The sequence below is a fragment of the Leptosomus discolor genome, chromosome 1 (assembly GCF_034619465.1).
Source record: "Leptosomus discolor isolate bLepDis1 chromosome 1, bLepDis1.hap2, whole genome shotgun sequence".
In the NCBI taxonomy this organism is placed as follows: domain Eukaryota; kingdom Metazoa; phylum Chordata; class Aves; order Leptosomiformes; family Leptosomidae; genus Leptosomus; species Leptosomus discolor.
This window is the reverse complement of record NC_141391.1, coordinates 144,373,494-144,399,828: the sequence shown is the minus strand read 5'-3', so window position 1 is coordinate 144,399,828 and position 26,335 is coordinate 144,373,494. Positions and strand designations below refer to the sequence as shown.

The 26,335-nt window shown below is 38.7% G+C and overlaps 1 protein-coding gene across 1 annotated transcript in view; it reads left to right on the top strand.

Moving 5' to 3' along the window:
* The window catches only part of GYS2 (glycogen synthase 2), a 44,647-nt gene that overhangs the window by 10,098 nt on the left and 8,214 nt on the right, over positions 1 to 26,335 (top strand). Inside the window, exons 3-11 of the mRNA XM_009946296.2 lie at positions 2,515 to 2,706; positions 3,529 to 3,714; positions 12,626 to 12,770; positions 17,898 to 18,015; positions 18,427 to 18,547; positions 21,043 to 21,149; positions 24,412 to 24,471; positions 25,119 to 25,197; positions 25,859 to 25,972. Coding sequence (XP_009944598.2) covers positions 2,515 to 2,706; positions 3,529 to 3,714; positions 12,626 to 12,770; positions 17,898 to 18,015; positions 18,427 to 18,547; positions 21,043 to 21,149; positions 24,412 to 24,471; positions 25,119 to 25,197; positions 25,859 to 25,972 — 1,122 coding nt within the window. The remainder of the gene's footprint in view (positions 1 to 2,514; positions 2,707 to 3,528; positions 3,715 to 12,625; positions 12,771 to 17,897; positions 18,016 to 18,426; positions 18,548 to 21,042; positions 21,150 to 24,411; positions 24,472 to 25,118; positions 25,198 to 25,858; positions 25,973 to 26,335) is intronic.

Here is a 26,335-nt window from a genome sequence, read left to right as displayed (position 1 = left end):
GTAGATATAAAATGACCTTACTTTGACTGAACCCTTACATTTGGAGATCTTGTGCTGGAAAGAGAAGAGTGTTCCACTGGCTCAGAATTTTTCTTACGTAGCATTATATTGAGTTGAAAGCCAGAAAGGGACAAACCACAGGCGGACTTAAGAAAAGCACCTAACTGACAAAGAATCTTCTTCCGCAGATCAATGCAACTGTCTGTCTGTTCCCTAGGAAGAGCGGTTAAACCACAGAACAAGCAGTGAATTAATCTGTTTCCTACACAATTTTTAACCAGTGTTTTCTGTGTGATCTCAGTCAAACCTCATAGCCTTCCTGTGACTCAGTTTCTCCAACAATAAACTAGGAATAAACTTCTTCCTATAAAGGTGATCTTCTGAAGGGAATAGAATCTGCTGTGTTGGTGGGCAAGCTACTGAGCTGCAAGCAGCTGCAGCCTTGAGGACAACTGATTACCTGAAAATGGGTGGAAGATAACACATGCTAAATATGACCTCCTTCTTTGAAAGTCCTCATCAGAGGTCTAGAACTCACCTTCACTCTGATTCAGCACTGAGTCCCTCAGAGATGCTAGTCTGCAGGAGGAAAAATTGTCTGCTTATGTTGTGTGCCAAACAGATGTGACAAGCATTGAGAGGCAGCAGCAAGGAAGCATTCTTACAGCGTTCTGTTGCTGAGGGTCATGACACACTTTAATATAGAAATTCATACTTGGACTGCCACCAGCTGTGGCACTGGCAATGTGTTATCTCCCATTGTAAGAGCAGTTCTGCTGTTATTAGGACCTAATGCCCTATTGCGTATTATGTAGAAGTGTATTGTTGGACATATATGTGCCACAGCTTAGGGAAGTGTCTGTCTGGGACACTAACATTGTGTGATGTTTGCATTGTTCAGGCTGAGGTTCAAATTAAAAGGTCTAGTTTAACTGCCATTTCTTATTTCTAATCAGATTTTCGTAAGTGATTGATCAAGTTTTCCGTGTTGCCTCTGTTGCTTACAAAGAGATGTCTCTGCAAGCTGTGTAACACTCCTTTGTTTGGAAAACAGCTAAAGACTTGTGGGGCGGATTAATTGCAGTGCTATATACACTTTGTGCTGTTCCAGCAATACATCCAATTTAATCAGCCAACTCTGCCAGCCTAATAGGTGCATTGTGCTGCTGGAGTATTCATATATAGCAGCAAATCTGTCCCAGGTACGTCAAGTATAGCTTTGATCTCTAATAATGACGCTCCCGTTCCCAGGAGCTGTGCTTATCCTATTAACATTTATGTCTGGATTTTGCTTATGCATCACAATGGATCCCTTTAAACCAGGGGAACTAGGAATGCTTCCAAACTTCTCAGGTCAGGTGCGTTCCTTGCCACAACCTGGCCCCATATTTAGATGAAGTCTGGGTTCACACGAACTCTCTGTTTTTTAATCTCATTTTCCTGAATGAGAAACCTGGATGGCCTGAAATAAGTATGTAAGGAGCTGACCCTCCTCCACACACCTGTCATTGTTACACCCTGTATTTTTTGTGCAAATAGGTCCAGGAGCTTTCATCTTATTGTTTTCAAGACCTGATCTCTATTCAGCCCGTTCTAACATCAGGGCTGGGTTCAACCACTGAGAATGAAAAGAGGTTGAACAGTGGCATAAAAGATTCCTCTGCATGGGGTATAAACTACACTAGCCTCCCTATAGTACCTTGTTCTTGCTGGTTAATATGTCTCTGCTGCTATAGCCATTTTGATGGTAGAACTAATGTGAAATAATTTGACTGTGCAGACTGGTGCAATCTGTAGTGTGGGCCCAGCTGTGTTGTGTTGCCTTATGACAGCAGTTCAGCGTATTCCCCTAGTTGGGCAGGTAGGTTATATCAGTGAAATTCTAGGTACTCTTAGAAGTGTTTAACTGTACTGATGCAGATAAAGCAAGCATGCTGTATTTTTAGGCTGATGTGGTTTTAGGTATTATTACACCTTCTGATTGATCCTTCCACTCTGCCAAAGGGTATCAACTGCGCTGCTTCAGCAGAATGAGGAAATGTCATGGTAGATACAGATCCCAAGCACCTGTCCTACAAAATCTATCGCAAATAATCTAACATAAATGGCAAGAGATTGGTGACAAATCTGACTGAAAGAAAATAATAATTGTGAAATAAAACCAAAAATGGCATAGATACTTCAATAAGAACGTAAGACCTCATTATTTTACTAAGTATAACCTTCCTAAGCTTTTTTTTTTCTGAAAAAAAGTTAATGCTGCAATGAAAATCTAAAACAGAAGTCTTAAAACCAAAATGTTCTTAAAGATTGCAGTTTCCTTTTACCCCTGCTTTTGGTCCGGTATTTGTTGGTGTATTTTGCAAGGAAACCCACAAATTCTGGGTATGTAGGACTATGATCACATATTCCTTACGTAAAATAATTAAGATTTGTTGGATGAAAATAGTTATGCTAACTGGCCTTTGCACTTCTTTAACATTTTCTGCTTCTACCCTTGCCTCTTTCCCATAGGTCTTTTTTGGAAGATGGCTGATAGAGGGCAGCCCATATGTCTTATTGTTCGATATAGGATCAGCAGCTTGGAATCTGGACAAGTGGAAAGGTGAATTTTGGGATGTCAGCAACATAGGGATCCCTTTTCATGACCGCGAAGCCAACGATGCTGTGATTTTTGGATCATTAACAGCCTGGTTTTTAAAAGAGGTACAGTTTTTAAATCTAGAGATTTTCAAACCTCAAACTCATCAGCAGGGCAAAAAAGCTTTGGGATGTGGTTCCTGTTGTCCAGTTTGAAAACTATGATTTTTGAGGAAGTTGGTACCTGGTGTAGATCAAATTTGTATTTAAAACTGAAGCGGTCATTTAGCTATATTTTTCTGACAGCTTGGCAGGGCAGGGGCTGCCCTGTGTGAAATCTGCTATGTCTTAACTGTCACTTCCCCCTCTGTTTCTTCTCAACTCCCTTATTTGTCACCAGATGATCTTACAAGTAGGGTCTCGAACTCCCTTTTTTCTCTCCCATGGTAGTCAAGTTGTCACACTCACAAACTGTCCTTGAGACTAATCAAGCCATATCTCAGCCATTAGATACTACCTTGCACAGGGAATATAGACAGACAGAAAGAATTAATGATGTCATGCTACCACACCCTACTGAAGAAAGGAAATTTTGTTAATCTGCAGAATCATCTGTCTGTCATAGGTGCTCATGATTTTCTTATCCAAACAAGAGTTTCAGCAGCAGAAAGCAAGTTAAAAGAAAAAAAAGAGTGCCTGTGCTCGCCAGAGGTCCCCAACACTCTAGGAAGGATATTGCCCAAGGTACTAGTGAGGCACATGTCCTACTTGGGCTAAGGATTGGGGCTGATGGGAATCAAGACGCATGACCACTTAAAACGCTGTGCTGCTTTATTATATGAAAGAAAGCAAGCTCACAGAAGAGGACATGAAAAAGAGAGGGTTCTGGGGCTGGGGTGATGGGCAAGATAACGTGTACTTCATGTATGTCCTTCTGATTATTTTCAGCTTTCCTGTCAGTTTAATGGCAAGCCCAACATAATTGCCCACTTCCATGAGTGGCAGGCAGGAGTGGGATTAATACTGTCTCGATCTCAGAAACTTCCTGTTGCCACAATTTTTACTACCCATGCGACTCTGCTTGGGAGATACCTGTGTGCAGCCAGTATAGATTTTTACAACAATCTTGACCAGGTAAGAGGCATTTTCCTCATTCTTTCTTTTTTTTTCAGCTAGTCAGCTTCCAGCCCCTTTTCTGTTTACTGTGTTACACTGTATATTGTATATTTTGTCTTGTGTGATCACTTATGATTGACCCAGAGCTGAGTGATAGGTTGTCAGTTCCAAAGCACAAAAAACGGTATTTGTAAGACCATGAGGTGTCAGCATGAGTACCTTTGTCCCTGTGTCATCTGGCAGGTCTTAAAGCCTAGTGGAGTCTAGAATACTTGCACTACCTTCAGTGAACTTTGCTTTATCAGATTTGCACTGCAGAGTACTGAAATTCATTCAGCCTCCAGTCAAGTCAGTGTTTTGGTCCAGTCCACTGATATATGGAGTAATATTGCAGCAGTACAGGGTTTCCAGCAGAGATTCTTAACTTTCTTTTCAATGGTTTGGGACATTTTTCGAAAGCAAGGGGAGAGTTACAGGTCCAGACATCACTGCAAGGCTCCTTGAGAGTCTTCCTCTTTGTATTCAGGAAAGACATCTGTTGCTTGAGTTGATTGCTATGGTTTGGGAGTTACTGTTAGCAGCATGAGTAACCAGTGAAAGTAAAACCTATTCAGCTGTAGTCATCATCTAACACTTCAGGTGCAGCTTCACAGCACTCTTTCTTAATGAAAGACAGTAGAAAAAATAGCCAGTAGCTTTCCTCTTGCTGAAATTTCCCTGAAATTCCATTGAATTTTTTTTTTTTTTTTTTTTTTTTTTACTTTCCACAGCCTACTTCCTGATTCTTGCAAGTCATAATAAGTCCTTGTACTTTCAAGCTTTTCAGGTTAGGCTTAATTTGTAACTGCCAAATGTAGGAAGTATTTTCTGAGTTCAAAAGACCCACATCTGTTTCTTGGAATTTTTGTAAAATGTCTAGTGGTTTTGCTTTTCACTGTTCTCTTTCCACTCAGAGCATAACAGAAACCAATGTTTCAAGGACTCAAGTGTCTTTAGCACTGCCTTCAGCAGAGGTATATTACATGATGTCCTATTTCTAATATAGTTATAGACAATCAGATGGATGTTTGAAGCATGACATAGTGTGGGACAGTGTCCTCCGAAGACAAGGCCCAAGCAGTAGTGTGGTACTGGCCTTATGCAGAAACAGAGAATAGATTGCCATTCGCGTGTACAAAATTACCTCAAGGAAACAGTCATTCACCTTACTATTTTTTTTTTTCTTTCCCACCAAAGGCAACTACTGAATTTACTGAACACACTAAGAGTAAAAGACTGTCTCCACTCATTTACTCATATGCATAAATGTTGCAGCATGGTAGTGTGTAGGGCAAATTCTCTCTGCCCAATATGAGGTAACTAACACAGGTGGGTACTCCTCCTAGGCTCCCTATATCATCAGTGAGGCTACACTGGCCTCTTCACAATCTGTATAACACAAACATTCTCGAATTACTATGTGAAAGATGTGTCTCCCTCTATCACCTATGAAGACTAGTCTCCTAAATTAGATATATTTGTTAAGTGCATTAATGAAGCAGCGTGAACAACTCCGTCATGCTGTCAGACCCAAGTTTCAGGATTCTAGACATTTCTACTCCCTCATATTCTCCTTATGTGTATATATGCAAAATCTGGCTTTAAAGTCACATTAAATTATTTTTTTCTGGACAGAGCTAGATTGAAAGAACTAAAACCGTGCATGACTGATAAAAGATATTTTCCTGGCATCTTCACAGTCTTTCTCTCTCCTTTCACAGTGCCCTGGGTGTGTGTGACCAGTGTGGTGTTCCTCACTGTAGTATTTCCTGGTAGGCCTGACATGGTAACACACTCTGTTTGTCCTCCACTGTCCATCAGTCCTGCCTGCTCTGCCCACGCACACACAGAGGCACGTGCACATGCTCACACCGAGTGGCACTCTTCCACCTCAGTGTTAAACCACCCCTGTAGCTAAGCAGGACCAGAGGATACGAGATGAGTTGAAAGGTTTCTTTTAAAGATATAAAGGATTACTGAGATTTTCTTTCTTTCTCTGGATTCGACAGTGGAAAATACCACTTTAATTCACTTTCCTAGCAAAGCTCAATAGGTGCCAATTGGAACAGGTATAGCAGGTACAAATGTATTCTCTGAAGTAAGCCAGTGAGGTCAGTAGCTTTAGACCAGAGAAGACTTTGGCCCAAGTCTCAACCTATTTGGAGTGAATGTCAATATCAATGATCAGGCAAAGGGCTGTGCAGTGCAGAGGGGCTGACATTTTCTCTAGCACTTCTATGAACAAAGAACTCAACGTCAACAGCCCCTGTCAGGTGATAAAACTGTAAGGGAAGGCTCCATGTGGTCTTCTGGTAGCCCTCACAAACACTGGACCTGTGAAAACTTGACTTTCAGCCTTACTAGTCATTTGGGGAAAAGGTAAGAATGACTTAGTGAAGGGTTGCCACGCTGTGATGCACGGTTCTTTACGGACTCCCTAAATCACGTAGAGTCCTGAACTGTAGGCTACCGAAACTCTTTGTTTCATGAGCTAAGGGCACATGTCAGTCTGTAAGCTGTAAGGACGTTTTCTGAGGGAGTGAAAACCTAGTCAACCTAATAGGTTAGAGCTGTAGATTGCTGGAAGGTAGGAGGGTGCACTAGGGATGTAAGACTGAAATGTTGTCTGACTCCTGACCGCTTCCTGAGCCATCTGCTCTTTGCCTCAGTCAGAGACAGGATCCTGGTTCTTATACAGCATTACTGTATGAGATTATACAATTCTTATATTCTTACAGTTTTAACTCAGTTCATCTGGACTGGAAGAAACTTAGCTGCCTCTTCTCCAGTGGAAATCTGTGTGTTAAACCCTTAACAGTGTGCACAGGAGCACAGTGACCACAAGAGGTAACACTGCTGTGTCCTCAGTGGCATGTCACAACCAGATGGGCTATATCTGAGCTAAGGAACCCTGAGCCAATAACCATGTAACAGCTATTCAGTGTATGTTTCAGTTCCTAGATTCACATTTAAATTATTCTTATACTGGAGGAAGGAAGGAAGGGATGGAAAACAAAAAGAGCAAAACAGACGGTAACGCACTGGTAACTAGTAGTGTGTGATATTTTTGTTTACTTTTAAGCATCTGAAGAACCCTGGGTAAACGGCTGGGTCAGGGACTGCTATCCCTGCCTACGGGTTACTGGCTTGAACTCTTCCAAAGTCAACACTTTCTAATTTCAATAACAAGCAGGGTGTGTTATGAGCTTAATTCGCAAAAGATATTATTGTAGATTTGACCATGCCTAAGAAGTTTTGTAGATCTAAATAGTCCAACTGGCAATGCATTTTTCCCCATTGTCCCCAAGTCCAGTGTAGCTTCTACACTGGTGAGAGCAAAGTTATGTTTGTTGCTAAAATAAACGGAACCAAAATAGCTAATCCAGGAAGTAGGAAATTCTTTGAAAACAGTTCTGAGCCTGTGGAGCCTTTTACTCTTCAGGAGGAGCTGACTTCTCTGCTGAAGATCATGAGTGTTAATCTTTTATTGCTTTCCCCATTGTTTAAGGGGACTGGCTATTTAGGGTTTTTTTTGGTCTCATTTCACCTCTCTAGGGTTTTAAAGAGGCCAACACCATTCATAAATTGACTGAAAGACACTGATGATCCAGTCTGATTCATAGATGAATAGACAGCTATATTGGGAACAGTCTTTTTGGGAAATGATCTAACCTGGAATTTCATCTGGGAGGTGACAATCTGAAATGGTTTTGTGGACCACTGGCCTGGCATAATGCAGAAGATTGTAGGCTTCTTATTAAGAAATCACCTTGAGTTATAATGGAAAAAGTACTCTAAGAAGGAGAAAAAAAAATCAGTCTCATTCTTCATTGCCTTTTTCCTTATATAAGGTCGCCCTGCCAATGTGTAACGTTTTTATTTAGACCTAGCAACATTTTACATTCAGCTCATATAAGTGTGGGTGAATCTAGTTTGCGAAGTGGTGGAGAATTCTATCCCACAAAGTCTAAAAGGAAAAGTACTAAAAATCCCAATGAAAATGAATAGTCAAGAGCTTTTGTGCTGACAATGTAGGAGCAGAAGCTCTCATTCCACTTAGTACAGTACTGTCACAGCTGTCACTGAGCTCACTGTTATGCAAAGCTGATCCGCTTTGTTAGTAGAGCAGCTAACGGAAATCTGACTTAAGCCAGGAAGTGTAAATTTCATTCTTTTTTGGCATGGCAGAGCTATACCAGCATGAAAGTTCTATTTGCACAAGATAACAATCAATGGAAGTTAAAATCCAGTTTACATAAAATTTAAAAAGAGTAATTCTTACATAATTTAGACAATGGCAGCCAGTGAGATTATGCTAGAAATGAAGATCTTTCCATTCTACCTTTTGGTAGACAAGGAATTTGAACTTCAGGCGTATCTCTGTTCCTGATTCCACTGCAGAATCACCTTGTGAACTTGCGTGTGCCACCGATTTTTAAAGACCAGAAGAGATAATTTCATTCTCTGACTAAAATCCTCAGCTAAAAATACATGCATCAAACCTATACCTTTTATTTGAGATGCAAGCTACTTACAAAAATGTTATCTGCTCTTGAGGTAAGGTTCAAGTGGTGAGGACAATGTATATTATTTACTCAAATTTGTCATAAATTTATTCATTATCAAAACTATGTATTTTAGTTCCAGTTTGTCTTGGTTTAACTTCCGTTGGCTTTCATCATACTTTTTTTTTTTTTCTCTATGAAATCATAGTCTAGTATCAGTATCTCGAGATTGTATGCAGACTGAGACAAATAATTTATCTGTCTTTCAGAAAAGTGTTTACATAGCTAGTACAGTCTTTCCTCCTTTTCTACTTTCAAAGCTTTCTTTTTGTGCTTTTGTAAATCCTTTGCAATTTGTCTTTGCCATTTTGAAGTAGGAATGTCTGATTTGTATTTATTACACCAGTGACTGCTCACTGTTTTCAAGAGAAGCATAGCACCACTATCCCATAACTGCTTGATATTATCTTCTTTTTGCATTTAAAGATCATCTTAGCTGTCTTAAACAGAATGACATGCTGGGAGGTTCAGTGAATACCTACTGTGCCCCCTATCATGCTGAATTTTAAGACATGAATGAAACATTATGCTCATCACATGGATCCATAGAAAGGATAGAAACGAGCTGAAATTTTTCCTTGGAATTGCACTGCAGCAAATGCAAGTTTTACTCCAAAGCATTATGCCTGTGGAACGTCTTCCTGTTTTGCTTTGAAATTAGAGTGGCCTCATAAAGGAGGCATTTCCCCTTCTGATCCTTGCTATCGTGTAAATTCTAATCATCTGCTTGGTTTCTAACAGTCAGTGTAGGAGGGGATCCTCACTGGAAGCAGCAGTGGAATATTAAGAGACGTGGATATCGAAGTTGTTAGTCTTCAGAAGTCTTCACTGAGAGAAGAAATTGTTGGACTTGATCTTAAGGGTCTTTTCGAACCTGAATATTTCTATAAACATTTAATTGGACTGATCTAAGTCTTTCTCTTGATGTAGCTTTCATTTGTGGCTTTGCTAGTATTCCCACTTGCTAGTAGCAGCAAACAAACAAAAGTAAGCATGACGCACTTCACAGGTGTTTTGCTTTGCTCTCACTGAACCTGAACCTATGGAACAGAGTTCACAGGTGTCTGAGCCAAGGCAGACAAGCGTTCAGACAGCAGAGCCAATTGCTGAGCAGAAACATTGGTTTGGGGATGAAGACCAAACTAGCTGCCCTGGTGGTGTTCTTCATTTTGCATATTGGCTCAATACAGTGCCATGCCCAATGTTGCCTCTAATTCTGGAGCTAATGCTGTCAGAGCAAGCTCAGCTGTCTTTGCACAAGTACTGCGTGGACTAAATTTGTCTCCTGCACTGTCTCATCAATTAATTTCCATTTAACCTGCCCTTCAACTTGTCTAAGGCTTATTTTCTGAAGTCACTCACCTATCCTGCTCAGCAGTGCACAATGAGGGCTCTTACTTCATACTGCAAGTGAGGTCAAAGGTCAAGGTCTTGCTTTACCGATGGGTGGAGGAAACTGCTGAAGAGTGAGAGCAAATGAAATGTGAGAACTCTGTGACTTGGTTTACACTTGCTAATACACATGGAATTGTGTACCTTTGAAAAATTGTGCCAGAAGTCATGCAAGCATGTGCAAAATAAAACCTTTCCCATTTTCAGATGATAAAAAAACGAATAGCAGGGAAGAAATAAACGTCAATATGTGTACGTTAAATGTGTAAAAATGCTTTATTGCAATCAAAGATATGAAAGCCGGCAAGAAATAAATCATAGTGCTTCAACCAGTCGTTTTATGAACCTTTCTCCCAGTAGTGTTGGAGGAAGTGTGTATCTACAGTTAGTGAACATGTCCCAAATTTCATTTTTAATTACATTTTGTAAACAACCCATTTTTGGTGAGAAAGGGAAAAGAGAGCAAAAACTTTTTAAAGTTTGGCTAGCTATTTGTTTGCTAGCCATTTAAAAAATATTTTTAATACAAAGTCAGATCTATTTGAAAAAACTTGCGTAGTTTTGACTGCACAGTGGTACCCCATCCCATTTGCGTGTTTGCCCAGCGTGCTGAAGAGCTGCCCCATTTAGTATCTTTGGTATACAAGATGATTGAACGATCAAAATGATTTTTGGTTTTCTTATCGTTCAATATGCAGCTTCCTACCTTGTTTACAACGTGTAATTAAGATTTCTGCTTTGAAGAACCTGTCTGTGATTTTCTTAAGAGCAGCTTTTGGAACATTCATCAGTGATATCTGTATGTCCCAGAAACATTAATTAGTTTACTACATGCATATGAGGGGAGGTAGCTACATGGTGCACATTCTTTTAGGGAAGCTTTTATTGGAGTTGGTAGCACCAAGTACTTTATAACCTTAGAGCGTAGGTCCAGTGGATTTCAGATGTAGATGCGAATGGTCAACACTTCACAGATCAGACTCAAAGATATCAAGGTACTCTCCCCGAAAAGGAGGAATACACAGTTAAGAAATGCATGTGAATTGATTCAGTGTAAGCGAAGCATCATACTAGAGATCTGTGGCACTCTAAGGAGTCAAATCAATTCACCTTTATTTTTCTCTCCTCTGCCCTCCAGCCCTGTGCTTTTTCTACCACTCAACTTCTGTGACAAATGAGATGTATGTTCTAGAGAAAAGATCTTCTTTTGTGATGTGGTTGTATTTCATGCACCAAAATTCTCATGGTGAATGCAGAAAACATGATATATGATGATATAACTGAAAAGTGGTATCATAATGTATAGTATGTTGTGTGGTAAAGCATATTGCCTAGCTTTTCTAAAAATCTCTTTGGCAAGCTTAGAAACTCTTGACATGCAGGATCATCAATACAAAAAAACCCAAACATATAATTTCTCTAGAACTTTTCAGCTGACATTATTCAAGACTCCTTTTTTGGTCATATTAGGGTGGCATTTTCAACTAATACAGTGGAAGCCACTTTCCCACCAGCAGCGTAGCACCACTGCAACATTAGAGTGCTCGGTGGATAAAAGCACTTAAGTTTCTTATCAATACAGTTGTAAGATATCTTTATCTATACCTGTCTAAGTAAAAATAAAAAATTGTTTGCTTAAATCTGGTTTCCTGAAATGGTTCACATTTGCTGAAATTTCTTAAAATATGTTCTATACCAACCTTAAGCATGTACTCAGCATGAAAAGTCACAGTCTAAATAGCTTTACTTCTGGCTAAGTTCTAAAGTACTAAAAGCAACTAGCCACGGCAAAGGTCGGATAGTCCTAACTATAGAAAGTGCTGTCTGCCCAGTCTGTAATAATGGTTAAATCTATTACGGTCAATGAAGTTACAGAGTCAAATGCAATCAAAATCAGACTGTGTGCCTAGCATTAGGCAGTGATAATGCCAGAGCTCATTGAGAGTCATTGTCACTCTCCATGTAACTCACACAGTCTATTTGGTGCCCATGCTGTTGACCTTAAGAGGTCAACACTTCTGTTCCCAGAAGTGAAACATCATGTAAGAGTAAGAGGATTGTAATTTAATTGTAATCATTGACACCCCATTAGCATTATTCTTTTTTAGACTACATTGTAGCGATTTTGCAGTGGACATCATTAGTGAACGTTGGAACCTTTAAGCATGGGCTCAGTAGGTACTGCACATTTTCTTCCCATCAGGATAACATAAGCTCAGTAAAAAAAGGAGTAGCTGCGAGGTTTAAAGGTGATTTAGAAATACTTTGGTATTTGGGATGGTCTTATCTAGCAGTTTAACTTAGATCTGCCTCTAGAAATTAATGGAATTCAAACTGAAATAAAAGGAGCAGCAACTAATGGTGGTGGAGTTGGAGGAAGAACATCTCTGAATATCAGCAAATATTTTCTATTTCCTTTGTTCCCTCGGGATTTGTGACTGAGTCCTGACATCCTATCTCTCCACCACACTTTTCTCTCTTGCCTACCCATGATTCCCACCATTCTACCCAGTCCCCAGGTTCTCTCCTCATCCCCATTCCTTTTTTCTTTTCTCCCCTACACCTTCGGTTACCGGCAACTTCCCTACTCTCTCAAGTTTTCCAACAAGCCCAGGCAAGATGCAGCATGACGTATTCCCAGCCAGCAGGTGAGATAGCACAGATCCTTACCTTCTGTGAGATCATTAATCTAGGTCTCCTTCCATTGCAGAGCTGCCATTGTTTCGTGAACATGCAGGAACTGAGACCTTTCTTGCTCGTTCAGACACTTTGAAGTTGACAAAGTGATTCAAAAACCAGAAAGACAAATCAGAAGCATAATCACCTGATTCTTATTCCCAGGGGAAATCAAGCTTAACACGAGAGACCTTTGTGGTAATAAGTCTGATGAGAATATCACCCAGGTGTCTTTTGCTTGTTTTATTATTTAACAGTTTGACATTGACAAGGAAGCAGGAGAGAGACAGATTTACCATCGGTACTGTATGGAAAGGGCGTCTGTACATTGTGCCCATGTGTTCACTACAGTCTCACAGATAACAGCTATAGAAGCAGAACATATGCTTAAAAGAAATCCTGGTAAGACCTGAATTGTTTTCTTATTATATTTCCTCTGAGTATCTACATTTCCTCAGACTGAATGAAAATAATAGAGACAGGTATACAAACATGAACAGCAAGGACGCATGTATAGGTATGTCTAGATACTCTACAGAGAATAACCAATTTTCAAAAAAAAAGTGCAGATAATATCACTTGAAACACATTCTAGTAGCATATGTAATCCAGAAGAAATCAAGTTCAGCAACATTTAATAACTGCTTTCAGTACCATCTCAGGAAAGCACTAGTTTAACTCCATGGACCTTAGGCTTTCTTTGCAAGCCCATCTCAGGTTCAGGTTTGTCTATAGCAGGTTTTCCAGTGATGGTAATGTATTCAGGTCAACTAACGAAAGCAGAAGCTGGAACCGTTGTAATACATTTCACCAGCTTTTATAGTGTGAGATTTGTTGCTTCGCTAGAGATGAGCAATGTGTTATTTTAGAAATGCAGCAAAGTTTCATATGCAAAACAGAATGTTAGATGAGTTTTGCTTTCCAGTGCTAATGCTGTTATTCTTTACTTAATATTGAAAGAGATGAGAAGGCAAACAACAAACCATAAATCAACATAGTTCATTTCCCTGTATCTCTCACAGCTAGAAGTAGCAGTGTGGTTGTGGTCATCATGATCTTAGGACCTAACCATGATAAGTTTCACAGACAGATACAATATTTTCTATTAGACCAACCAGTAGAGTTTGAAAAAATAGCCAAGGTATGTGCCCAACAGTTTGTCTGATTTTCCCCTTTGTATTAGTCTCATAAAACATGGAATTTACTAACAAATCTTGTCGTTTTCCATGCATGGAGTTTGAATAAGGTCATGATCCCAGTTTGATGTGTCGTTAAAGTTCTCTTTAAATCAGCACATTGCTTTATAAGGACAAGCCACAATACTCCATCTGCAGGTAAGTATCATAGGGGAAAAACTGCACAACAATTTTGAGACTATTTAGCAGGTGTGTTCACATCCTAGTTGGTTACCTTGAGTATAACAATGCTTAAATGACTTTGTGTTTTTTTTTTTTTTGTTTGCTTGTTCTTTGTCGTTTTTTTTAGGTGAATTACAGTGCTAATTACAGTTTGGGACCATTATCCCTTTAACTTCAATGCTTCAAGCCACATTGTGATACATGCGTCAGGATAAAAGTTGTCCCATAGACTCTTTGCCTCATTCCTGACTAACTGTTAATAGGATGATGAACTTAGAAGATTTTTCCTTTTTAGGTTAAACATGACAGACATGTTTTATAAGTAATTTAAGTGTTCAGAGATTTCCCAGATTAGGTGACTGAAAGGTCTTGTTTTTTACCAAGTGCAGAGCACTTGACCTCTGAAAATCAGATTTTTGAATCTGTTTTTTATTGGCATGAGACTCCTTCCCACAACAGCTGATCTTGAAAATCATAGTTTATGTTTTGGGATTTTAGGAGACTGAAATGAGTCTGAATCCAGCTTAATTTGGGAGAGAAAATCTGCAGACTGCTTGCAGATAGAACATCTGTTGAAGCTGAAGACAATTCCATGCACAAAGTTTCACAGGCCTGAGCCTTTTTTTGATTATTCTTGCAACTTGGAAGAAACCAAGTAAATACATTTAATGTTTGAGTTAAAAAATTGTTGACACATATCATGCTTCATGTTGACAGAGCTAGAAAGAAATTCAATAGGAATTGGTACCCCAAATCTTAGGAGACAATTATAAATGAAGAATATATTAAATTGGGAATAAGTACTTTAATAGTTTAATTGAATCTTAGACCACACATAAACTGTGTAGGAGTCTATTCTCACACTATTTATTCTCTCTGAAGTTGTGAAGTCAACATAGACATTGGCTGGTCATCAATCCTTCAGTAGATCATTAAGCTTGAGTTCTGCAAAGGAACGTGAATACAGAAAGAATGTGTACACTTCTTGATCCAATTTAAAAATGAACTTTTAAAAAGGGGATGCAGAATTGGCACAATTAACTTTTATTTGCATTTGAATTTATTGAGAGGTAAGCTTCATAACAAAGTTGTTAACTAAAAACAACTGAGGAAATACGGTGAGTAGAGCAGTCTCTGCTACTTCTCATTAATATTAAACTTGGATTATAATTTAAATTATAGATTTCATCACTTGGAAAAGCCCCTTTAAATTTCAGTAGACGTGATTGCATAGAGAGCTTTTGCACCAGGACAAAGGCCAATTTGCCAGCCTGAACCTGGCAGAATGACTGCTTGCATTATGCTGATTTCACTTGCTGCTGTTATTTGATCAACAATTTATCAAACCATATTTGTTAAAAGCTTGAGTATCTAATGCTGAACATGTTTTCTTTGATGTATCATGCAAGATTCTGTCAGTGATCATAAGTCATATTTCCATGATTTGAAAACTGCTATTATGGGATTTCTAATATTTTCATTCAGGTATGAAACGTATTTCTCTTTAGCAGTAGAGAAGACTTTGAATCAAAATTCCAAGAGACTTAGGTATCTGTTAAGATCTAGATCTAGACTTCATATCTCTATATATTTGATCAAAATCATAGAAGTGAACGCTGAAAAAACATGAGTCAACCCTGAATCTTAGAGATTTATCAACAGAAGACATCATACTGTTCTGTTATTACTTAAATCAATGCCAGTTTCTTTCCTATAAATACAGAAGTGAAATCATTCTGATTTGACTTACTTGGGACAATTTTAAAACAAAAATGTCATTAATTCATTAAACAACAAAACCCCCAAACAATATAGTAACAAAGCTCTCTTTCGTCACTTCTTTCCTAGGGCAAAGGTAGATTCCCTCACATATATTCAAAATACTGTTGTATGCTGAGCAGAAATAGTGAACTGGGTGCTTTGGGCCACCACATCTGTTCTGTATCTCAAAGGCTGAAATATTAGATGGATTGAGCCCAAATCCTGATGAAAGAGTAAATGACGCTGCAGTTGAATCAAAGAACATGGGAGCAGGTTATATACAAGGCTGATGATGTGAGAGTGTCCAAAACTCCTTGATAAATAAATACAAGGGAGAGGAGGGAAACTGGCCAGAAATACCCAGTCAAGAATTCTTTATTGGGAAGAGCTTGAAATAGTTGCAGTCTCAAAGCTATGTCCTGCATGAGCCAGTACTTCCATGCTAAGCAAGAAACAGGTCAGAGGAAGGAGAAGATATGTTGTTGGTAAAGACAAAGAGAAATGGAGTGTGTGTCTGTTGACCCCTGCTCATATGATGCCACATAGGTCTTTGTTCAGAGCAGCTCCTAGTGCTGGGCAGCAGAAGATAAGAACACAGGTTTTCTTGTCAGGCCCACCAAGACTCTCCTTTCTTGTCACTGAGAACCAAATCCTAGGTACCTAACAAGTAAAGATTTCCTGGTAAAGTCTCGTCTTTAGTTTCAAATGTGGTATTTCAAGACAGATTCATTGACATTTGTGGTACATCTCGGTTACTAATAAAGGTTATATTTTTATCTACTGCTGTTTAATCTAGAGAGTCTCAAAACACTTTACAAGATAAAGATTAACCAGAGATCACTTAGCTGGCAGGGAAACACACATACTGCTAAAGTAGACTGTAAATTTCAAGGAAGAAATTAAAAACGGCTGTGGCATTTGCATGAAAAAAATGTCAGGCAGGTATACTGGAGAACTGATTGTACTTACTTTAAGATAAACTTGATATGTAACCAACTAAAGGAGCCATAGATGTTTTAAAGATGCCTCCACAAGTTTCTCCAGAAATAAGAGACAGTTTTGTATTAGGTCATGCAAACCTCTACTTTTGGGGGGAAGGGATGGGAAACACTGAATGTCAGGCATCCTTGACTGCTAGACCACAATATGGTTCAAGTCCTGTATTGGTGGCAAGCAAGAGACTGTACTCCCATCAGTAACCCTGATGTATCAGGGGAGTTAAGCGTGTGCACTGAGATCAAAGGAGGTGCTGTTTTGTTTGCATGAACCATGTGTAGGTAGGGAGTGACATCTTACTGAAGGTCCTTTGATTGATGCACAGAACTTTTAAAATTACTATAGTTATTAGTTGTGGTTACTAGACACCTGATGACACTTGCCGGGAGAACAAGCACGAAATTGGCACCGGTGCATTCTCTAGTAATTAGCACTTCTTGCTTCTTTAAAAATTCTTTGTATTTGAAGAATCTCTGGTATCATAAATTATAGGTCTATTTAAGTCAGTTGTGTTACTATGAAATACATCTGCTGAGCAACTGGCCTCCCCTTTCATGTCCTTACATGGCTTTCATAAGCCAATCCAAAGAAAGAAAAATTATTTCAACTAGATTTAGGGCAAGCCTTTAAATAGCTTCTGTGCTTTACCAGAAAGGTGAAGAGTGACTGAATTCCAGTGTTGGTTGGAACAAGCTATGTCTATCCTTATAACTCTGTGTATATCCTGTAACTCTACCTTAGAAGATACCAGAAATGAACAAATTTTATTTGTATGATGCTTTGGTATCTTTGAGGAGAGCAGCCATGAAAGTGTAAAACATGCTATTCTGCGGCTATTCTTAGGAGAAATCCAACAGACTACTGAAAGGAGGTCTTTCTTATATTCTTCCTTTTCTTACACTCTTATATTCTTCATTTCTTGTAAATCCTTGGAAATCTTGACAGAATAGACCTCTTGTGCCATGCAGTAAACAAATGCATAGTACAGCACAGTTTCTGCTTTCAAGAGCTTTCAATCTATCGTGATAAAGCAGGCAACAGTGATATCAAGAACAAAGAGGTAAAGGGCATATTGCACTAAAAACATGTGGCTCAATGAAGACGTTATTTAAGTCTTGACAGAACAAAAGGGCATGGGGAAACCTCACTGTTCAGCGGAGTCTACACTAATGTTGAGTACAGGTCAAAAGATACAAAGCACTTTAATGCTACAGGCAGTGCAGTGCCATATGCAATAGCTTTGTGGAGTAAGCTGGTGCAGACCATTGTGTTAGACAGTGCTGCTCCCTATCCATGAGTAATGAGAGTACATAACCTGTTCACATACTGACAACTGAAAGACACGTTGGTTCTTTCCTTAAAGATTTCTCTGACTCTGAAGATGTCTACCTCTGCCTTTTCTCTACTTTTCCAGATGTTGTCACCCCAAATGGCTTGAACATTAAGAAATTTTCAGCAATGCATGAGTTTCAGAATTTGCATTCCATGTACAAGGCTAGGATCCAAGAGTTCATTCGAGGTCATTTCTATGGGTATGCTTTTACTTTTCAAAAATTAGCAATGGTTGTCCAACACTATTTAAAACAAGAACAAAAGCAAAAAGACTAACAAGTACTTCACAGACGAGGTGAAATGTTACCAACTTATTCAGATATCTGTCTGGGATTTCTCAGTCAGAAGTTCAAGGAATTTTAGACGCCAGTTTTATTTCTGCTTAACAGATTGTGCGATCAGGCAGAAGGTCTTGATTTTTTCATTATTTACCCCAAATGCAGTTTATCAGATTAAGATAGTCATCCTAATTTAAAGAACAGCAGAAAAGCATCACTTTCATCATTTTCTTGGGATAATAAATGCCTCCAGAATAGCAAGCTGTTGTGTGTTTTGTTTGATTATATCTTGAGAAATACTTTGTGCTTATCTGTTTTTTTACTCGGTTTCAGCCACCTTGACTTCAGTCTTGAGAAGACGTTATTTTTCTTCATTGCTGGGAGATACGAGTTTTCCAACAAAGGAGCTGATATGTTTCTAGAAGCCTTATCAAGATTAAACTTTTTGCTGAGGGTAAGAAAGCTTCTGCAAATGTAGATAACATAGAGCTTATGCTCAAACTTACCATACTATGGAAGTTGCCTGCAAGAATTTCCATGCCATACTCTGGATTATAGGAAAATAATCATGGGATATTCAGAGTTTTCGTAATGCGCTCTCTCAATCATCAGAGTATATCATGATCTCAGGCTGCATAAAAATAATTGATTACATAGTTCAAGAAGTTAATCCATGGTTACCTTCCTTGTTTTTAGAGAAAAATATTGAAAATGTGATTCAAGAATTTACCCTGGAGGTTTACGTATTAGAAGGCAAATAAAAATAATCCTTTAATGATGCAATTAAAAAATATCTCTTTAAGCAAAATGCTTCGTTTATTAGGACCTGACCATGATGTTTTAAATCTTTGATTACTATTATCACACTGGATGGTAATATTGCATTAAAATTCACAGTGTGGCAGTGGCCTGATGAATAAGCATGGGGAAGCCAGTCACTCCTTCATGCTTCTGTTTCCTCAGGTAAAAATGAGTGCAATGTTTCTAAATGCCTTTCATGAAGATAAGACCTAGGCCTTGTCATGATCAAAGAGCAGAGCACTTAGCACCTACAAATGAGGCCACTGAAAATGTCTTCAGATGTGTCCCAAAGACAGATACATTTAAAATAAAATAAAATGCTAATCAGTTTTCAGTGATCGAGCGTGGATCAATTGACTGTTGTCCCAGACTCTCTCTTTTGTACTCTATCATTGAAATTATACGTAAAATCTGGATAAAAGCCATGATACTGTATTGTCAGCAGGGCTGAAAAAAATAGTATTTTTCAAAGCCCTAAGTACACTTGTTCTACCACCAGCTTCTGTTAATACACCATTAGAGCCAGTGGACTTTTTGGAAATACTTAATCTATTCATTCACACAACAGGTCACCTCACATAACTTAAGAATTTCTTCCAAAACTTTGCCAAACAACTGACTTGTTGGGCAATGCTGTGCAACATCAGCTACGTGTTAATGGTGTTTACATAGCTATTAAATATGAATGCTGATAATGTGGAAGGTCTTATGTGATCAGAGGGAAAGAATTGCTTAAGCAATGATTGCAGCAATCGCTAATTGTATCTAATGATTTATATGACATTAATGACAAGCTAGGCTGATGTAAAGTCAAAGGAAACTGAGGCTAGTTTTCCAGAGTTCTCTAGAACAGTGTATTGGGACTTGCTTCTCCTGTAAGCTGAGCCTGGCTTTACTGCATTGCTGCTTCAATATGCATGCCAGCACCTGATTAGCTGTTCAAAGAACATTTGCTCTGTAATTATTTCAAGAGGTGATTCTACTGGGAACAGCAGAATACCTGTACTACTTGTGAATCTGGGAATGATGGTGCTTCCGAAACAAGTCCCAGTGGTGTGACTGAACCTAAAAAATACATGGCATTGGATGGAATTATTTTATTTTAAGGAGTCCTTTTCCTTTGCTACTTGAAAACCTTACTAACATTTTGGAAATAAAATATGAATGTTGAGACAGATTGTTAGTACATACTGAGATCATAGTGTGATGGACTTCGAACTAGCCTTGAAAAGAGGGAAGGGAAGAACTTTAAAATGATAGATGACTCCCACAGGTTATTTTATACTACACATTTCCCTGTACCTCAGTTTGAAAGAAGGCATGCTAATAGCAAGTTTGTGTGTCTAGAGTTTAGAATTGAAGCAATTCAGAATAATTTTGTTTTTACAGCTCTGAACAGAATTCACCCTTAGCTTTTCTTTACATAGTTGATCACAGGAATACAACCTCATTCTGCCCCATACGAGGAATCCCTCAGGGATCTGGTATTCTGAACCTTGTTAGCTCACAGGAGAAACCAGCAAGTGAAATCATCAATAAGTAAAGGGACAGATTTTACAGTGAATCCTTTTTGCCTTTGCAGTAGCTAAATGTGAGAGATGAGCAAGAAGTTACCTGCAGCTTTTTGTGTATCTGGCAGGTTCTTTGCCAGGGGCTCAGGTAGATAGTGGTCGCTATCATGCCTCTTTCTGCCCGTACACCTGGGGCATTGTTGCTATAGAAAGTAGTTCTTCTTGCAGCTATAGGGAATCCCTCACCACATGCCTGGACATACCTCAGCTAGTAAACTAATTGCTAACTCCTTTGAGCCAACGTAATTTGTGTCAGGTGAGAGAATGTGTGTAGGATTTTTATTTTTCATAGTTCACGTTCACGTCCTAGGCCATGGCCTCTAAACCATGAAAAGTCAGGAAGATCTTTATTGCCCTCATTGGAACTGGGTGACATCTGTTCACCTGTATCTATCCTCAGCTATGTCTCTGACTTGACAAAAACTTCATAGCTAAGGGGAGAGATATAAGATCAGAGCCTTTCTGGACAACAAATCAAAGTGCGTTGCCTTTTCCTGTGACTAATTCTTAGTGTTAAAGTTGGCTGCGATACCTTGTAGTGAGGGTTTTTTTCCCTCTCTATCTTGTGTCCATGTAGGTTCATAAGACTGATGTTACGGTTGTTGTGTTCTTCATCATGCCAGCGAAGACAAACAATTTCAATGTGGAAACCCTGAAAGGACAAGCAGTCCGGAAGCAGCTCTGGTAATTGCCATTCTCACTGAGGGCCTTGTACAGTGAATTGAGGAGACATGCAAAAGTTTCTGATGAAGAATAATGATGTTTCTTTTTGCTCTGCTAAAATTGAGGGTTGTGGGTAACTATAATGTATTTGTGGGGATGAAAGAGATGGGAATGATAAATAAGGGCAAATATTTATCTTTTTTTGGTCCTAGGTTATTTTTTTTTAAACTTGCCTTGCCATTCTCTGTAACAAGTTAGCAAACAGTGCTTGTTTTGCAGTGATGAAGTCAAAGGTTCTAGAAAATCCAGTGTTCTGGATGTCTTCTGACCGTTTCTGGTACTCCCTTTGGACATGCCATTGAGCTCCCACAAAAAAAGGACTGCCTGCTAATTTATCAGAGTAAGCTTCTCTGCCACCAATGGGAAAAATAAATAAATTATCCAGCCTTTTTTATTTAGAAATATGGAAATTGTACTGTCTAGTCCAGCAGAATAACAGTTGATAACAATTCTCTGTAATTTTATATATAGCCTACATTAAGCAATGGCCATACTCAAGCAGTGACACAGCTATAAAGGGAAAATTGTCACAGCCCTTCTCAGTTTAACAGTTTTCATTTTACAACTTCGCAAACGAAAAAGCAAAGCAGGGGCAGGCTCAACCTTCACCCCACTTTAACTGCTGTGTGATTCTGCCTAGGAAAAGGCGCATGCTGTGAGGTACTTTTGAACTGAGAAATGTGGCAAAACTGAAGGTTCAAATTCATAAAGAAAATCAGTAGTGGTTTATCAAGGATTAATTTTGTTTAAAAAGGTGAAAAATGCCATTTTGCTCAACGTATTTACAGATTAATTATCTAAGCAGGGAAATGGAAATGTGCACCTTATCAGGTGGCTAGGGTGGTTAAAACGCTGCTGCAGAAATAAGGAAGGTGGTCTTAAAGCTAAAGGACTAAAACCCACAAAACCTAGCTTCTGCTTTTATGCCTGTGTCTCGCTGTGTTTAATCTCTTTCTGATGCCAGTACTATATTTATAAAATGATAGAAATCTAAACAACTTCAGAGATCTGTAGATGAAAGGCGCTGTGTAAGAGAAGGGTACTATTTTTCTTGTTATCTCATTAACTGCCTCCAGCAGATGATCTCTGGCTCAGTTTCTGGATATCAGTAATCAAGTACAAGTCTTTGATTAACGGATACTAAACATGCACAAAACCAGTGACAGAAATAGTTTAACAAGGATCATTGGAATAATTTAACTTTTGCCATATCTGGAAAGAAGACAGATATGGGAAATCTGTCTGCTCTCTAGATTATCTCTGGAGTCATCATGCAGCAACTGCTTGGGACTTACAGGAAACATTCTATCTGGTCACCATTCTGGAAACAGGTACCACGAATCTAGAGGTTGGAATTAATTGTCCAACTCTGGCTTCCTGAAAGTAATGCATCTGGGCTGCCTGAGCTGCCAGCGGAGAGTGCTGCTTCACTCCAAATGATATTTCATCCTGTACCACTCCAGGAAGTGTCTAGGATAAGTGAAAGGAATCATCCTCAGAAACGGACTGTCACCCTCTGCAGATGTGTGGAGGATCTGTGCAGCTATCATAAAGTGCAGATGACTAAAGTAGGGTAGCATAGCCAGAGTTTTTTATGAGAACTCTGTGCACAAGAACTGTAGGAAAATAATGTGAGTGCAGTGAGAAACAGCCATGCTTGCAATAAGTGCTTTTGGCCTCTGCTCTGTCTTTCATATAAAGTATGTAATGTTTGAATATAATACAATAGGTACACATTAAATAAATAATGTATGGATATTAGGAAAGTTTAAATTAAATGAAATATGCAAAGGTTGTTCACTGTTGTATCTCTGTTACACGGTTATTTCTCTGGTACTCAGTAACACAGGTGCAATAGTAATAGTAAAGGTAAGCCTAAAGATGTGAAATCATGCAAAAAGTGCTGCTTCCAGCTATTCTTCCCAAAGTGCTCTGTGAAAAGCAAAAGAACCTCTGCGTCATTGTATGCAGCACTATCATGGTCATAATCTGGAGCTCCTGGATAAAACCACCTGATATCAGTATCACATAATACTATTAGGTGATTTTAAGGATGCCACAGAAATTAAGTACAAGAAGAGGTTCGCATTTATAAAGGAATAGACAATGGCTGATCTGGGATATAAAAACCCTGGTTTCCTCTGCTTCTGAAAAAGTGGACTACCCTATTTGGGTTAAATTTTGGATATTGTGCATGGCATGAGTCTATGAAAATGTAGTCATGAGGCGACAGGCTTGCTGTGATTTGGCTCAATTTGGTTTGACACTTAGCTGCTTTAAAACGAAGCCAAAATTAACTCATGCACTATTGTGTCTATGTGAGTTGTGAGAGAGCAACTAAAAACAGGTATGTGGATTCTCAGCTTGGTAAAGTTTAGGATTTCACTTAACAAGTTTTGTCTTAGACCAAAGTATAATTCTTAGAAATCAGAAAGGCAGGAAAAGTGGGTCTTTTACTCAAATTGAGAGTGCATTTGCTATTTTGACAACAGCACTTCCAGCTGTACTTTCAAGTTATTTCAGCTAGGGGTAGGATAATATAAATGACTCTTTGTATTTAGAACAGTTGTTCACTGGAGTTCTTTCTTAGCTAAAATACAACATTTGTCTGGCACATGCTTTATTATTAGCTTAAAACATGGCTTGAGCTTTCCCAGAAGTTTTTTGGTTTACAGACTCAGTTATGGCAAACTACCTTTTAGTCTAACACTTGTTTTCAAAAGTCTTTGAGTCAGGAAATAGGGCACAAAGTGAAGGGAGAAGCTTGCTTTAAAATCTCTGTTTGTTTAACTCATATATCTTACAGCTTTCTACTAGATCAAGTTAAATTAGAGACTTCTCAGTCTTGATTAGTGTCTGGTGTTAATGACCATGTTTCTCTATGTAGAGTCATATAAACGCTCTCTTTTTCATAGCTGAGAAGAAAGCGTGGTCTACTGATGAGAACAAAATATTAGAAGTAATCGGTAGCGAGGTCTGCTCCTGGCTTTTCAGTACATTCATCTTTGGACGCAGGTCAAATCCTGGGTTGTGTCGAAATCTGTCAGTGTGGCTGCTGGCTGGATAAAAGAGCTGTGAGAACCAGTCCTCTCTCTGCTTCTGCATTCTTGATTCCATAAGTATGCATGAAAGCACAATTTAATTTACAACAGCAGGAATCTCTTTTATTCTGTCCTTGTCCTAGATTCTCCTGTTTTACATATATATTCATCTATTTTCCTAGGGACACGGCACAATCTGTGAAAGAAAAGTTTGGAAAGAAACTCTACAATGCCCTGCTGAAGTGAGTGTGTAGGTTACTTTGCTCTGCCTTGCAGAGCCACATATTCAGCTGGCTTACCAGTGGTGTTTCTGTGCTTCTGCTCTTTGTGTAAGAAATTTAGACATCCATAGGAAGGGCATAGGAGAAGGATACGGGACCCTTTGTTCCATATGCAAGTTAATTGTTCAATAGGCATATCGCAGAGAAAAAATTTAAAGGTACTAGTATCCCATTGTGGAAAGAGTCTTAAGAGCCATGGGGGATGTCCAAGTAACACAAAGGCTTACTCGCTGTCAAAAATGAGCCACCTCAGCTTAAAAAAGCACCAGAGACAAAGTAATATGTATTAGTGGCTTAGTTGTATCCATTCAAAAGACAGTTGGAAGTGAGTGACACAAAGCATAGATGAGATGGCTGGAACTTCAGCAAAAACAAAAATGGAAAAATGGAAAAAAAAGAATTTTTTAGCTTTTTTGGAAGCTATTGGAAGGTCAGTAAGCGTTTGGGAGAACAAAACATAAGGAATATAGAAGGGCTATGAAAACAAAGGAAAGATTTATGTTGACATCAGCAGACTTCAGATCAGACCTTGTTTGATATTTCTTCATTTTCTTTATGCAACTGATAATAAGTCATTTGGTAAAACAGGCTCTGTGTTGCCTCTGCAGAGGAGAAATTCCAGACTTGAACAAGATTCTTGACCGAGATGATATAACCATTATGAAAAGAGCCATCTTTTCAACTCAGGTCAGAAAATGTATTGTTTACGCAAACATCTGGTATAAATTATAAACATGACTATGTACAAGGACGGTGTATGACATATAGTGATATGCATGCATTGGAAAAGAAGTTTTCAGCAAATATACTTCTCATTGGTAACATTTAAAGACTGGCTGTAATTGTTTATAATGAAAGTATGACCCAAACTAATTCTATTGAGGAATCCATGGATATTCCTTCAGTCATGTGCAGGACACCAAAATTCCTAATTCTTTTCTTCTGCACTAAGTGTGAACTTTGCATTGTCCCTGAAGCCTGGGTTCTTTCGTTTTTATTAAATATGTTAAAACCAATCTCTTAAGAAGACATAACACATTGGCTAAAAACCTTTAAAGTTAAATGGTAGACCTTTCTAAAAGTCTAAAACCAAATACGTTTATTTTGAGGTAAATGAAACAAGTCCTGTGACAGATTTTTATGGTCTCGTTTGTGGCCTTAGTTACACTAAGTTACACAGAAGACAACATTATGTGATTATAACTTTCTTACCTTAAAATGAAAGGGTGAAAACCTATTCACATTGATGACAAAATCTCCTGCTGTCTTCTAGTAATCTTAGAAAACGGTAACAGGACTCTTTGCCAACAGTTTTGTCTGGCTTATGGATTGCCTTTTATCTCTTTAGCGACACTGTCTGCCTCCAGTAACCACCCACAACATGATTGACGATAGCAATGATCCCATCCTCAATACCATCCGACGCATTGGTCTTTTCAATAACCGGACAGACAGAGTAAAGGTACATTATGTCATTTTCATTTTAGATATAAAATGGAGTTTCTTCAAACAGTCTCAGTCTGGATTCTTAGCATGGGTAGTGTGGTCAAATTCTTGACAGGCAGTGTTATACTAATAGAGTACTTCTTCCTTGTTCCTCCCTTTCCAGGAATGGCAACTAGTCACTTCACAGATATCCCCAGTTGCTATTCAACCAAGTTAATTTCAAGTTAGAAACCTGATGTTAGGGAGTTGTTTTTACTTCTGCCTCCTGTACTGAATGAGGAGCTACTACTCCTGAGATGCAGAAAGTGCCACAGGTTATTTGCACCCAGATGTAAAACTCTATAATAGATTAATTTGCTTAAAACTGGAGGTCCAGAGT